At 37.0% G+C, this 16,934-nt stretch overlaps 1 protein-coding gene across 1 annotated transcript in view; it reads right to left on the reverse strand.

Annotated features, from left to right (window-relative positions):
- The window catches only part of LOC132152559 (transient receptor potential cation channel subfamily M member 2-like), a 51,607-nt gene extending 37,300 nt beyond the window's left edge, over positions 1–14,307 (reverse strand). Inside the window, exons 1-7 of the mRNA XM_059561313.1 lie at positions 14,135–14,307; positions 12,776–12,944; positions 12,019–12,199; positions 10,974–11,149; positions 9,673–9,850; positions 535–599; positions 250–453 (exon numbers count right to left, since the gene is read on the reverse strand). Of these exons, the coding sequence (XP_059417296.1) occupies positions 250–453; positions 535–599; positions 9,673–9,850; positions 10,974–11,149; positions 12,019–12,199; positions 12,776–12,944; positions 14,135–14,307 (1,146 nt within the window). The remainder of the gene's footprint in view (positions 1–249; positions 454–534; positions 600–9,672; positions 9,851–10,973; positions 11,150–12,018; positions 12,200–12,775; positions 12,945–14,134) is intronic.
- Between the last annotated feature and the right edge of the window lie 2,627 nt (positions 14,308–16,934).

The following is a 16,934-nucleotide window of genomic DNA, read 5'->3' on the forward strand; positions in this document are numbered from 1 at the left end:
GGCAGCACAACTGTTTTCAACATTGATAATAATCATAAATCAGCAAATTAGAATGATTTCTGAAGATCCTGCACTGAAGACTGGAGTAATGGTGCTGAAAATACAGCTTTGAACGCACGAATAAATTACATTTGACTATATGTTCACACAGTAAACAGTTCTTTTAAATTGTAATAATATTTCACAATTTCAACAAATTTATATTGATATTTTGTGTAACTTAAATTAAATGTATGTTTTGTCTGTTACCTTGTTGGTCCACTCAATGAACAGCGACCCACCAAAGCTTTCGTACTCAGCTTTTGTAAAAAACCTCTTGATGAGCTGCTCGATTCGGTCCGGAGTGACCTCTGACCCGGGCAGAGCTGCCGCCTGAGCGATGACGTCCGCCACGCGTCCAGAGCCCTCCAGCACCACACACGGCGTGTGCTTCAGTATCGCATTGTACACGGTCTGCCAATAACCATGTGAATTAGGCTTGATGAAAGAACATCTCACTGTTCATCTGTGAAGCTGATGACTTTAAAATCTCACGTTTAGCGTTCCTGTACCGCCATCCAAGACCACACAGACCACCGGGATCGTCAATCCACTATTCTCTGCAAAGATAAACATACAAATAATACATGACCAATAAACAATGTTAAAGAGCCCTGAAATACAAATTCTGTGGCTTTTAGTTGTAGTTTTCAGGACATCTGAATACTAGTTTACTGTAAGTTTCACCATGCAGATTTTTAGTTAAAGGCTAATTAAAAAAAAAAAGTTGATATGTCCTGCCTAAACTTCCTGTATTAACAGGAAATACATCCACACAGGACAGAAACCAGGTTTTTTCAAACATTTGTGACCCTGGAGATCAAAAGCAGTCTTAAGTCGCTGGGGTATATTTGTAGCAATAGGCAAAAATACATTGTATGGGTCAAAATGATAGATTTTTATTTTATGCCAAAAATCATTAGGATATTACAGTTTTTTACAATCACTTTGTTACTATTTTCAGAACCTTGATGTCATTTTTCACAACTCTAGACACAAAACTCACAACCAATGATCAAAATGCACATTTTTCAAAACTCTAACCCTTTTCTCAATTGCTTGGATACAATACACATAAAACTTAGATCATTTGTTCATTCAACAAAAATCACCTGTTCAATATGACACAACTAAACATCAAAGTGCTACTATTTCAAAAGGCAATCCACACATTACATTTCAAATGAGTGTCTATTCATTTCCTTACAATGATCTAACTATCAATTGATACAACTGCTCAAAATGATAAGTAACTGTTGCATTACTCTTAGTATGGAAACACACAAACAATCTTCCATGTTTACTGTAAATCAAGAACGTTTCAAGATAACGAGATTCATTGTCACCAATTAGCGCGGAGCATGAACCAATTAGACTACAATATCCATGGATGTAGCCTAATATTTTATCATAATGCTTCATCAGACACTGTGTCTATGGCCCCAAATACTGTACCACCTTTTCAGACTATTTACAGTATTGACAGTACTGCACTGTATAGATGCAGGCCCTTGTAATTGCTTGTCCAATTCTGCCAGCTCATTACTGATGATTGAGTGCACATTGTGAAAGAATTGATTGGGATCCAATTGCAAGAGCATAGTGATACGTAACATGGAGCCAGCAGGTGATCCAGGTCACAATGGAGGTCAAACAGTGGTGGGAGGAAGATGAGGAAGACATGTTGGTCAAAGGAATGGCAGGGGACAGGCCCCCCTTCTGAGAGGTGGTCGTGGGCCTCGTTTGAGAGGTGTGGGGGAACGTGGCAGAGGACAAGGCCACGGACCAAGACAATGGCAGCAACAGCATATAGTAACCAATGAAATTTGGGCAATAGTTGTAGACTATGTCATAAATCATGGCATGACAATGACTGAGGCGGCTACAATGATACAACCAAACCTCAGAAGGTCAACCGTGGCCTCAATAATCAGAACGTTCCACAATGAGAACCGGTAAGTTATCAGCATGCACTAAACATTATGCTACTCTCAATTGTCAAATGACTGCATACCAATGTGTATCACAGAATAGGTGATGTTTCAAAAATTCTACATTGTACAGTCATCTCTAAATCTCTTTCTAAAATGTATTTTTAGAGGGTGATGGAGCTGGATGCTGATGATGACCATCACAAATTCATATATTTGGATGAGGCAGGTTTTAATCTGGCCAAGATAAGGAGGAGAGGTCGGAATTTCATTGGCCAGTGGGAAACTATCCAAGTACCTGGACAACGTGCGGCTAACATTCCCATGTGTGCGGCTATATCAGAAGATGGTGTGGTGGGTTTCAATTTCATAGCTAATTATTTTTGCTTTGATTCAAATAAACCTATGTTGTAATTGTACAGTACTGTAGTGTTTTGCATCAATATATTACAAACTTTGTTCAATGATTCCACCGTGTCTGTAGTATTCTCTCTACTACTGCAGTACTTTTACAGAGATGCATTTACTGTACATGTAGTACCATAATGAAACCTGTATCACCTATTTTGTTCTACAATATTTAATGATTGTACGAACAATGACACAGTGAAACTATCGGTTGCTTGTGTGTGGGTGATCTATAGTTATGTTTCAATGGTATTTCACAGTAAATTTGTGTTTTGAACCAATGATTGTGCAAGTGCAAGATTTCTTTAAAGATGTGAATGCGCAAGGCAGTGTTTTGAACATTAGACAGCCTGTGTTACAAGTGATAACCGTTTTGAGTTTTGTGTCTAGAGTTGTGAAAAATGACATCAAGGTTCTGAAAATAGTAGCAAAGTGATTGTAAAAAACTGTAAGTAAAGATCATGTTGCATGAAGATAATTAGGAAATCTTCAGTAAATATATCAAAACTGCATTTGTTATTAGTAATGTGCATTGCTAAGAACTTCATTTGGACAACTTTAAAGGTGATTTTCTCAGTGTTTATATATTTTTTTGCTCCCTCAGATTCCAGATTTTCAAATAGTTGCATCTCAGACAAATATAGTCAGATCCTAATAAACCATACACCAATGGAAAGCATATTTATTCATTTAAAAAAACTGACTCTTAAGACTAGTTTTGTGATCCGGGGTCACGTTTCATGTGGCCTTTACAATATATGAGATTTGCATTTGTATAAGGTCGAGATACAATTATTTGAGAGAGCAAAAAAATCTAAATATTGAGAAAATCTGCTTTAAAGTTGTCCAAATGAATTCTTAGCAATGCATAAAATAAATTTTTGATATATTTATGGTAGGAAATGTACAAAATATCATCATGGAACTTGATCTTTATTTAATATCCTACTGATTTTTAGATAAAAGAAAATCTATAATTTTGCCCCTTACAATGTATTTTTGGCTATTGCTACAAATATCTCTGTGCAACTTAAGACTGCTTTTGTGCTCCAGGGTCACATTATAATGAAACAAAAGACTTGTTGCTGTTCTTTTGAACTCTCTGTTCGTCTGTGCATCCTGGAAAATAAAACACATCAGGGTTTCCTCAAAAATATTGTGCAGCACAACTGTTTTCAACACTGATAATAATCAGAAATGTTTCTTCATATTAGAATGATTTCTGAAGATCATGTGACACTGAAGACTGTAGTAATTGATCACATGTTACATTTTACTATATATTCACATAGAAAACAGTTATTTTAATTAGTTAAAATATTTCACAATATTCGTTTTTAATGTGCTTTTTAACAGAGGTGGGTAGTAACGAGTTACATTTACTTCGTTACATTTACTTGAGTAATTTTTTGGGGTAACTAATACTTTTCGGAGTATATTTAAAGATGGGTACTTTATACTCTTACTTGAGTAAATTTTTGGGGAAAAATCTGTACTTTTACTTCGTTACTGTGGGCGACGCTCCTCTCGTTACTTTATCTTAATGCAATAAATGTTCCATACAAATTCAGATCTGTGATTGCTTGCTGGCGCTGAGCCAGAGATAGATGTGTTTTTACAGCGCTGCGCATTATAACCAATCACACATGATTCTTTTGAGCTTATTAAAGCATTGGCCAATCAGAGGCGTTCCGATGAGTCATCGCTAAAATGCCGGTGCTTCCTTCACTCGCTCGCTGACTGAATACCTCTTTCTGGCGAATTTTCTCGTCAGAAACAACAAAGTGCAGATGTGTGTACGAATCTGTAAATAAGATATTGATTTCACAGTGTTAACAGTTTCAGTGATTTAATGGGAGTTTCTGAGAGTGATTGAAATCTAGACTGTCAGTGAAAATGATCTTTAATAATGTAAATGTTATTTGCTCTCTTTCTGAACAATGAAAGATTAGTATCACATTATCACATTAACTGATACGATACGATATATCATAATACGATATATCATACAGCCGTTTGTTGTTGGCAGCTGTACTGCGTTTGAGCTCCGTCACTATATTCTTTTCATTGACTATTTTTAACTCAAAAATCAATTTTATACATCATCGTTTCCGTTTATATAACGTGTGAATATATCCTCTATTGTATTCTGCAACAAAAACAATCAGAGCGCCTCGCTATCACTAGTTTTATTTTGATCTCCCGGGTCCGCTATTAGCTTTTAGCCCGTTAGCATCAGCAAGCGTGGTTGCAGCTAACTGCGCTTACATTGCTAATACTCTATTCACACACATTACCACTGCTGTACTCACTGTTACGTGCTTTAATGGCGGATGAATGTCTCCACTCTGTGCAGCTCGAGCTCGAGGCCGTGGGAAAGCAGATTCGCGACCTGGAGGTGAGGCAGGCCCAGCTGAGAGAGCGGAGAACCGCGCTGGAATCATCCCGGGCTGACGCTCACAAGTCCGGGGTAAGTATACCGCGTGCTGCTAACAGTCCCACCACGTCTACTCCGTGTGTTTCTCTGCACAGGCCTGGTGCACCCAGGACGCGATCTTCCCAGATGTCCTTCACTGCGACGCCGGGACACCACGGACCCTGGGTTCATCCACAGCGGAGGACGCGAGCCGGGTACCGGGCGACGACTTCTCCCCCTCCTGCCTTCGACATCTCCATCCGGAACCGCTTCGCTCCCCTCCGCGAGACAGGACGTTAGCCGAAGGTAAAGTGCACACTCATTGTTTGCCTGGTGCTCGTGTTCTCGATGTTTCTGTGCAGATACCCGTGATCCTGAAGGTCGACGAGAGCCCCAGAGCGGTCGTGCTTCACGCCGGGGTTAACGACACCACGCTGCGGCAGACGGAGACGCTGAAGAGGGACTTCAGCAGCCTGATCGAGACGGTTCGCAGCACGACGCCCGCGGCGACGATCATCGTGTCAGGACCACTGCCCACGTATCGACGAGGACACGAAAGGTTCAGTAGACTTTTTGCTTTAAATGAATGGTTGTTGTCATGGTGTAAAGAACAGAAACTGCTATTTGTTAATAACTGGAATCTTTTCTGGGAGCGTCCTAGGCTGTTTCGCGCTGATGGATTACACCCCAGCAGAATCGGAGCGGAGCTGCTCTCTGACAACATCTCCAGGACACTTCGCTCCATGTGACTAGTAGGACAATTCTCTAATAACTATTATGATGATTTAGTTCCACCCGCTTAAATGATAAAAGTACTTGCGCTGTAAAAACTATCAAGACTGTGTCTGTTCCTCGAATAGTGAGGTCAAAATATAATGTAGGATCTAGAAAAAATCTTATCGTAATAACACCAGAAAAATGTAAAGTAAATGAACAAAAACAGTTTTTAAAGTTTGGGCTCATAAATATTAGATCACTCACAACCAAAGCAATTATTGTAAATGAAATTATCACAGAAAATAGTTTTGATGTACTCTGCTTGACTGAAACCTGGCTAAAACCAAATGATTATTTTGGTCTAAATGAGTCTACTCCACCAAACTACTGTTATAAGCATGAGCCCCGTCAGACTGGTCGTGGTGGAGGTGTTGCAACAATATATAGTGATATTCTCAATGTTACCCAGAAAACAGGATACAGGTTTAACACATTCGAAATACTTCTGCTTAATGTTACACTGTCAGACATGCAAAATAAATCTAATGCATCTCTTGCTCTGGCTACTGTGTATAGACCACCAGGGCCGTATACAGAATTCTTAAAAGAATTTGCAGATTTCCTCTCAGACCTTCTAGTTACAGTTGATAAGGCGCTAATCATGGGAGATTTTAATATTCACGTTGATAATGCAAATGATACATTAGGACTTGCGTTTACTGACCTAATAAACTCCTTTGGAGTCAAGCAAAATGTCACCAGGCCCACTCATCGTTTTAATCATACACTAGATCTAATTATATCGCATGGAATCGATCTTACTGCTATAGATATTGTACCCCAATGTGATGATATTACAGACCATTTCCTTGTATCGTGCATGCTGCGTATAACTGATATTAACTATATGTCTCAGCGTTACCGTCTGGGCAGAACTATTGTTCCAGCCACCAAAGAAAGATTCGCAAATAACCTGCCTGATCTATCTCAACTGCTATTTGTACCCAAAAATACACATGAATTAGACGAAATGACTGACATGGGCACTATTTTCTCTAATACATTAGAAGCTGTTGCCCCCATCAAATTGAAAAAGGTTAGAGAAAAACTTACTGTGCCATGGTATAACAGTAATACTCACTCTCTCAAGAAAGTAACTCGTAGTCTTGAACGCAAATGGAGAAAAACTAACTTGGAAGTTTTTAAAATTGCATGGAAAAACAGTATGTCCAGCTATAGACAGGCTCTAAAAACTGCTAGGGCAGAGCATATCCACAAACTCATTGAAAATAACCAAAACAATCCAAGGTTTTTATTTAGCACAGTGGCTAAATTAACAAATTACCAGAACCCACCTGATTCAAATATTCCACCAACGTTAAATAGTAATGACTTTATGAATTTCTTCACTGATAAAATAGATAACATTAGAAATACAATAGCGAATGTAGATTCAACAGCGTCTAACACTTCAGTTTCATCCATCGCACCCAAAGATAAACTGCAGTGCTTTACAAATATAGGACAGGAAGAGCTAAATAAACTTATCACTGTATCTAAACCAACAACATGTTTATTAGATCCTGTACCCACTAAATTACTAAAAGAGCTGTTACCTGTAGCCGAAGAACCGCTTCTCAATATCATTAACTCGTCGTTATCTTTAGGTCACGTCCCAAAACCATTCAAGCTGGCGGTTATCAAGCCTCTTATTAAGAAACCAAAACTAGATCCTAGTGAACTGGCAAATTATAGGCCTATTTCAAATCTTCCATTTATGTCTAAAATTTTAGAAAATGTTGTGTCTGCTCAATTGAGCACCTTCCTGCACAAAAATGATCTGTATGAAGAATTTCAGTCAGGTTTTAGGCCCCACCATAGCACAGAAACTGCACTTGTTAAAATTACAAATGACCTGCTTCTTGCGTCAGATCAAGGCTGCATCTCATTTCTAGTTTTACTTGATCTTAGTGCTGCGTTCGATACCATAGATCATGACATACTCATAGATCGATTACAAAACTATACAGGTATTCAAGGGCAGGCTCTAAGATGGTTTAGATCCTACCTGTCCGATCGCTACCATTTTGTTTATTTAAATGGGGTGTCATCTCATTTATTATCAGTAAAATATGGAGTGCCACAAGGATCCGTCCTAGGTCCCCTTCTATTTTCAATATACATGTTGCCCCTTGGTAATATTATTAGAAAATACGGAATTAGCTTCCACTGTTATGCTGATGATACTCAGCTATATATCTCAACAAGACCAGATGAAACTTCCCAATTATCTAAGCTAACAGAGTGTGTTAAAAATGTAAAAGATTGGATGACAAATAATTTTCTCCAATTAAATTTGGATAAGACAGAGATATTAATTATTGGACCAAAAAACACCACACAGAATCTTGTAGATTACAATCTGCAGCTAGACGGATGTACTGTTACTTCCTCTACAGTCAGAAATCTGGGTGTTATATTAGACAGCAAATTGTCTTTTGAAAATCATATTTCCAATGTTACAAAAACTGCATTCTTCCATCTTAGAAACATTGCCAAGCTACGAAACATGTTATCTGATTCTGATGCAGAAAAGCTAGTTCATGCATTCATGACCTCTAGACTGGACTATTGTAATGCACTTCTAGGTGGTTGTCCTGCTTCGTCAATAAACAAGCTACAGGTAGTCCAACATGCAGCAGCTAGAGTCCTTACCAGGTCAAGAAAATATGATCATATTACCCCAATTTTACAGTCTCTGCACTGGCTACCTATTAAGTTCCGTATCAGTTACAAATTATCATTACTTACCTATAAGGTCCTAAATGGTTTAGCTCCTGCGTACCTAACTAGCCTTCTACCACGCTACAACCCATCACGCACCCTAAGGTCACAAAACGCTGGACTTTTGGTAGTTCCTAGGATAGCAAAGTCCACTAAAGGAGGTAGAGCTTTTTCACATTTGGCTCCCAAACTCTGGAATAGCCTTCCTGATAATGTTCGGGGTTCAGACACACTCTCTCTGTTTACATCTAGATTAAAAACGCATCTCTTTCGCCAAGCATTCGAATAATGTATCTCTTAAATTGTGAGTGTAGTTGCATCTGCATTTTTATTCTTTAGCTTGGGTTAAACTAATTTTACTTTGTTGGATCAGCAGCTTTGCTAATGATGTCTCTATTTTGTTTCTATGTTTTGCCACGATTTACACAAGCTCCAGTCTGGATCCAGAACACCTGAGAAGATGATGCTGACCCTCAGAGGACCCCAGATGATCCTAACCTTGAATCAACAAACAGAACTAACAATTATTGCTACATGTGTGACTGCATCATATAATTACTATTAATTAATAATATTGATAGTTCATCATCTAGCTGACTACGTCTTGTATTATTATTATTATTATTTTTTATTTTTTCTAAAATCCTGTCAAACGTGCACAAACTACTAGCTACTACTAAATATTGTAGAAACATAATTTTCTGTAAAGTTGCTTTGTAACGATTTGTATTGTAAAAAGAGCTATACAAATAAACTTGAATTGAATTGAATTGAATTAACTTTCAATGTTAAATTCACATTTAATATAAAGTCAGTCGTATTAAAAATGCTATGGCATGACACCTATATCTGTTACTTAAGTAAACAGACAGGGTTTTATAATAAATTACATAAATTGGAGTAAAGGCTGATGAAATATATAATTTATACACACATACATTACATACATTATATCTATATATCTAAATAAAAATAGGCTCAGTATATATGACCCAAAGTAACTAGTAACTAACTACTTGAGTAGATTTTTTATCCGATACTCTTTTACTCTTACTCAAGTAACTATTCAAGACTAGTACTTTTACTTTTACTTGAGTAAATATTTCTAGAAGTACTTTTACTTTTTCTTGAGTACAGTTTTTGGGTACTCTACCCACCTCTGCTTTTTAACCAAATTAATGCAGGTGAGCAGAAGCCATGAAAAACATTAAAAATCTCACCGACCCTAAACTGCTAAACTTTTTACTGTACTGTACTTTTTACACAAAGTTTGACCTACAGTATATTCCCTGGCTGAACGTTTGCCATATAATTACTGCTCTGATCACAAAAAACAGTTAGTAATCTGAATTTAGTGAAGCTTCCTCAACACTGCACCTCTGTTTCCCAGCGGCTGTTGAGAGATGTATTTCTCCAGGCCAGCCCGCAGCTCTATCTCAACTTCATAATGACGAGTGCCATCATCCACCAGCAGGAAGTGAGTGTGGTTGATATCGAGGCAGGAGAGATGACCCTGACCTTGCTCGTCCAGAGAGTATTGCACAGGGAGATAACCCTAGAACAGACAAGACAAGATCCAGGAAAATGCTGTTATTATAAAATCAATAATAGCATCAATTTCAGCCTGCGGTTATCAACATAATAGCCACTTTAAGTAGGTCTGGTTTAACATGCAGTGTCAAGCAGTACCAGCTTTATAATATATTTGCAATTATATAGGATAGGGGGATTTTAAATTAAGCAACATTGTACTTTAATTTGTATTTTTTGTGATTTTAATGCACTTCTGATTAAGTTTCTCAAAGTTTGTGGCATTGCATTTGTTTTGTGAGTATGATGACTTTAAAAATAATACACTGATTACATTTATTGATCTTCAATGCAAGTAAAAATGCTATTAGTGCATCATGATGCAAAAACAAATAGACCAAGAAATCTCAAACTGGGGTTTGTGAGTTGATGAAAAGCTAATAATTATATCATGAAATTTTTTATAAATAATAATAATTATTTTTTTATTTTAAAAAAATATATTTTATATTTTATTTATTTACCTGCATGTCATGTGACCATTAAACCAAAACTGATTCATGTCAAAAATAATATGAAAGTTGGTGAATTTGTTTAATTTCTGTTAATCATATCAAACCTGTTTTAATTTGTAAATCAATTCAAAACTCTGATTCATTGAATCATGTGCATTATTGCTCAGAAACTGGGGTTTGTGAGGAAACTGCAAGGAGTCGATGACAGGCTAATAAACATTTAAATTACAAAAATGTAAAATGTAAATAATTACAAAAATTAGCAATCAAAATGTTTTTTTTTTAAAGGTGAAAAATTTTATTTGTATTTCTGCCACGTGACCAAACCAAATCAGCAAGCCGCGAACATGCAAACGTGCAGTTAAATTATTGAAAAATTAACATCAAGTACATATTTTAACTGCTAGGCTTCAGCCGACAAAACATTTGAGAATCTTTGAAGTATTATAATGTATAATTACATTTATGCATTTGACAGATGCTTTTATCCAGAGTGACTTACATTGCATTCAAGGTAAATGCTTTGTTACTTCATGCATTTCCTGGGAATTAAACTCATAAACTTGCGTTGTTATCAGCATGCTTTTTTTTGGAGTCACAGCAATAGCTTTAATGATCTGGGGTTGTTCCTACTCGCATGAGCTCAGAATTGATGAGGTCTTTTTGATTGTGAATGACTCCCCAGGGTGCAACACCGATGACGACAATCTGTCCCTCCGTCAAACCACTACTGAGTGTGTAATCTCGCACGGCCATGCCCACGTGCTTCATCACACCAGAGTGTGTCCCTCCTGTCAGGATCCATGCACCTGCCACACGGAAAGTATTGTAACTAGAGAAGTGCAGTTCCCTTTCAGTCAGTCAAGTTCTATGTTATGTCAGTGACTGACCAATTGGGATCTCGCTAGAGAGACAAATTGCCTTTGAGTGTTAACAAAACAAGCCAATGAATGTTGGCGTGCGAGATTTGCATTGCGCATTCTTTTTAAAGATAGTCTTCCACATGTGGACGATATCCACGTTGGTGGTCCAGGAATGCAACCTTTGGCTTGCCCTGGCTGATATGAGGGAGTCCAACAAGCACCGCTTCTTGGATTCTCTGATCTCCCAAGCTGGACTCTTTAGCAATTACTTACGTAACGTCGAATGTGAAAGACTGAACGTGAACGTCTCGGTTACATATGTAACCCTCGTTCCCTGAAGGAAGGAACAGAGACATTACGTTCTGCTGCCACGGTTGCTGTACTACCGCTGTATGGCCGAGGCAAACCGTCTCGGATCCCTCAGCGAAAAACTGAATGTGTGAATGTACGCGCTCTCATTATATGTCCCCTTGGGCTGCCCGATGCATTGGCTAGTTTTGTTAACACTCGAAAGCAATTCGTCTCTCTAGCGAGATCCCAATTCGTCAGTCACAGGCATCACAGACAAGCCTTTGTTATGTCCAACCTATTTTTTTTGTGATACTGTTTAATGGAAATATGTTTGTGTTTTTATTGTATGTACTTAAGTGGAAATAAATGCAAAATGATATGTATCTGCCATAAACAATCAAGAAGTTGAGATTTGCTATATAGTATATATTACTTAAAAAATGGGATGTACTAAATCTTCACCTTTAAATCTAGAGCTATGTGGTAATTTAGTTTACATTGGGCACTTATGCAGGCTGCTGTACCTGAGGTCTGGGCGACTTTGATGAGGCCCCGACGAAACTTGTCCTTCAGGTTAGTCTTTATGTTTAAGTTTTTGGCTCCACCAGTCACTGATATCAGCAGATTGGGCGAACGCAGTTTCCAGTGTTTGGTCATCAGCTGGTAGAGACGCTCACAGGGTGTGTCCGAGGACACCCGGACATACTAATCACACACCACAGAAACCCTTCTATGAGTCCAAAAATATACTTCTAGATCCTCAGTAGTGAATGGGTGCCGTCAGAATGAGAGCTAATAAAAACATCACAATAATCCACACCACTCCAGTCCATCAGTTAATATCTGGAGAAGACAAAAGATGCATGTTTCTAAGAAACAAATCCATCATTAAGATGTTTGTAACTTCAAACCGTCATTTCATTATAAGTCTATAATCCATAATAACACTCAACCAGGAGAGAAATCCATCTTAATGATGGATTTGTTTCAGCTTTTGTCTTCTCCAGATGTTAACTGATGGACTGGAGTGCTGTGGATTATTCTGATGTTTTTATCAGCTGTTTAGACTCTCATTCTGACGGCACCCATTCACTGCAGAGCATCCATTGATGAGACACTGATGCAATGCTGCATTTCTCCAAATCTGATGAAGAAACAAACTCATCTCCATCTCGGATGGCCTGAGGGTGAGTAAATCGTCAGCCCATTTTCACTTTGGGGTGAAATAATATACTTTAAACATCTATAACATGCAGGAAGCGTGCTCGAATTAAATTTTACCTTTGCGGTTTTCTGTCCAAGTCCCCCAAAGCTGATATCTCCAAAAGCGTCGGTGGGCACCTCTCTGATGTGTCTTTGTCTGTTCCACTGCTCTCCCATACAGTTCTCCAGTTGTTTGGCTTCATCGCAGTGCTCATCTTTTATGTAACCACACATACAAATCCCCTCCCTGTCAACAGTTATCCATGTTATTCACACATGAGTTACAGCCCAACAACACACGCACTGCACATATTGTCCAAATGTTGCTGAACTACACACAGAATCCAACAGGAGTGTATACATGTGATCTTTAGGTGACTGCTGGTCAACGGGACCATTTATGTGTGTGATATTGATGTAAAGTGAAGTTGCATACACTGAAAGCATCAGGTGTTGATTAAGTTTGAAATGATTTTAACTGAGAAATTGCTAAAAAAAAACTTACAAAAGAATGAAAATAACACACTGAATTAAACATTACAGTTTTAACTAGAAAGACTGAAATATTATTTTCTTGTAGTACGTACTTCATCATACTTATACTAATTATACTTCCTATTTTAAGCACACAGAACAACTTAAAAAACAGTTGATGAATAAATATACAATGCACAAGTCAGGATAATTGTATGCATAATTTTGGAGATCAACAACAAAACTTTCACAACAGCTCAGATATTCAGCAAAAACATCTTTTGGGTCAAAAAGTCATACAGCTTTGGATGATTAAATTGTTATTATTATAAAAAAAATAATAATGATATATGAAATAATAGTCCGTTTTTTTTTTTTTAGAAACAGTTTAGACAAAATGTTAAAAATCATATCCATGTAAATCCTATATATATATATATATATCTGTATATCATACCTGTATATATATTATTTATTTATTTGAATGTTGTATTATATTTGATACACCAGGGTTCATGGCTCATATAATATGATATAGTGAAAATATGGAGCTCAAACTCGAGGATGAACTTTTTTTGTTTTCTGACCAAAAGATATTATGCAATGCAATACGACGATGACTGAGAGATGAATAAATAAACGTTCCTCAAAAGCCTGATGATCATATTTGAATCAACAGGATTTTTCTAAAACATGATGGGAAATCAAGTAAAATACAAGTCTGGAAATATTACTTGCTATTCTTATGTTAACTTGATAAAAATCAGTGAAGATTTGACAGTAAAAAGACACGTGAAGCAGGACATTTGTACAATTAAATAGAAAGGCTTTTACTTGCTAACTATCAAAAACTATCAATCAGACGACAGAAGGCATGAAGTTTTTCAGCAAAGTTTGATCATATCAAATATGATACAGTAAGCTTTATAGGGTTAATTCATCATATAAACATGCTCATCATACCTGTCCTTCTCCACATAGAAGAAGCACTCTTTCTTCTTGATGTTTTCTTTAATCCATTTGGTGAGCAAGCTGTGCTGAAAGAGGGGAGACTGAGACAGAGACAGAGGCAGATTTAGGTGTTTAATGTTGCTGAAAGCTTGCACCATGTTCAACTCCATCGCTGCCTCATCCATGTTTGTGTCAGAGACAGTCAGCGTGAATGAGACGGGCAGATGGATTTGGGCAGGACTAGCTACGGTGCATTTACTGCTGCGCTGAAAAACTGCCCTGCTTCAGTGATGATGTCAGACAGAGATGAAGCATTACAGGGGTTCAAATCTACATTAATGAAAACATATACGACAACTTCACTGAGAACTGGTGTTATTTTAGTATCGCCGATAGTTTTTATTAATATTTATTAAAATCTTTATACTTTCTGTTTTAATTTTAATTTTAGATCTAATTTAGTTTTAGTTACAATTTTTTAAACGCAAACATATATAACTTACATTTTAACAAATAAACATCCACCAATCCCACCTAAAATCTTGACCCATAAGACCACATTTTTTCAAATAACACAATCTTGTCTATTAGGGTACACCTGATTCTTTCCAACTGTAGTTTACTCGTCAACTCTGTAAGCCACAATTTAAGTGGAACCTCTTTTTTCTTCAAAACAAAAGGGTACTTTTTTTTTTTTTTTTTGGTTGTTATACCAGACTCAATTTTTTTTTTTTCGGAAACTCCACATTTAATTAATATAGGATCTGGTTCAATAGGAATGTCCAATGTGTGTAATAGTGTAATATTTTGTTCCAGAAACTAATTTGGGGACACAAGACGTACAGTAGCTATGAGACAGTTGTCCCACATTTGTCAAATTTTATTCAATTTAAACTAGGAGTGATGAAGCCTATGAAGCACTTTAAACTGAATGAGACTGAATGTCTTGCATTAATGGACAATTGTGGACCAGTTCAAGACTTCGTTGTGTTTTTGTCATTTTTAATAGTTTTTAATACATCACTAATACATCAATTAAAACTAAATGAAAATAAAAAAAAAATATTGCTTTGGTGACTTGCTAAAATAAAGGAAGATTAAAGGGTTAGTTCACCCAAATAGCAAAATTATGTTATTAATAACTCGTGAGGAACACAGTTTAAGATATTTTAGATTTAGTCCGAGAGCTCTCAGTCCCTCCATTGAAGCTGTGTGGACGGTCTACTGTCCATGTCCAGAAAGGTAAGAAAAACATCATCAAAGTAGTCCATGTGACATCAGAGGGTCAGTTAGAATTTGTTGAAGCATCGAAAATACATTTTGGTCCAAAAATAGCAAAAACGACGACTTTATTCAGCATTGTCTTCTCTTCTGTGTCTGTTGTGAGAGAGAGTTCAAAACAAAGCAGTTTGTGATATCCGGTTCGCGAACGAATCATTCGATGTAACCGGATCTTTCTGAACCAGTTCACCAAATCGAAATGAATCGTTTTAAACGTTTCGCATCTCTAATATGCATTAATCCACAAATGACTTAAGCTGTTAACTTTTTTAATGTGGCTGACACTCCCTCTGAGTTCAAACAAACCAATATCCCAGAGATATTCATTTACTCAAACAGTACACTGACTGAACTGATGTGAAGAGAGAACTGAAGATGAACACCGAGCCCAACCAGATAACGAACAACACACTGACAAAATTTTGCAGAGCGATCAAACCCTTAACTTGTCTGGCTTGTGAGGGTGATAAACACCATCTCAATCAGATATTATAGGAGCTATGTCTGCATCTGCCTTGCTGAACATTTCCTCCATAAAGGCCTTATCCTTATAACCAGTGTTGTGCTAGTTACTAAGAATAGTAACTAGTTACAGTTACTAGTTACTTAATTCAAAAAGTAACTCAATTACTTTGTTGATTACTTACACCAAAAAGTAATGCATTACTGTGAAAAGTAACTTTTTAGCTACTTTTTTAAAGAACTTTCTTGAATGTTCCCATTAATGTGCTTTTATGCGTTATGGTCTATACAAAGTAAAACAGAAAGTAATTTTTAAACACTATTTTGATTAAGTCAGACCAGCACAAACTGAATATTGTATAACACAAGGATTTCTGAAATAAATAACAAAACACCTGAATAATATATCCAGAATCAAAAACTAAAGTGGCTTCTGCATCATAAAAGCTGTTGTGTTGAGCTCTTAAAAATGTTCCTTTCACAGCTTAAGTATGAAAACTATCAACAATGGACAACATAACACAAAACATTTTGAAATAAATAAATGAAAGCAATCTGAATTAATCAATTTCGAGAAACATACATACATACATACATATATATATATATATATATATATATATATACATACATATATCTGCAGTGCGTATGCGTTGCATATTCTTTTACGCACCCATGTTAACGGATTCCAGTTGCGTTCCAGGAGCGTTGCGTCTGCAGCAGTGCAGCGATCGTTCACGTACCGAGTAGTGAACTGCAAACGCATCCTGTGTGAAAGCACATCGAGTCCATGCTGCACCACATACGTAATGCACACGGACCGCATACGCCCTGCAGACGGAGTATGTGTGAAACAGGCGTAAGCGTCAGGGGGGACCCGGTGAAGGTTGTACCAGTGGGCCCTGTTTCAAATTGTTTAATTAGAATGTTCGTTTATTTTTATTTATTTGTGTAGTCTTCAATGTAAAAATGAAATATACAATCAAACCTACATTTATTCAGACACCTTCAACATTTCTATATATATCAAAAATTATATCTGGTGTCTGAATAATTTTTGGTTTGACTG

Source organism: Carassius carassius, chromosome 11 (assembly GCF_963082965.1).
Source record: "Carassius carassius chromosome 11, fCarCar2.1, whole genome shotgun sequence".
Classification (NCBI taxonomy): Eukaryota; Metazoa; Chordata; class Actinopteri; order Cypriniformes; family Cyprinidae; genus Carassius; species Carassius carassius.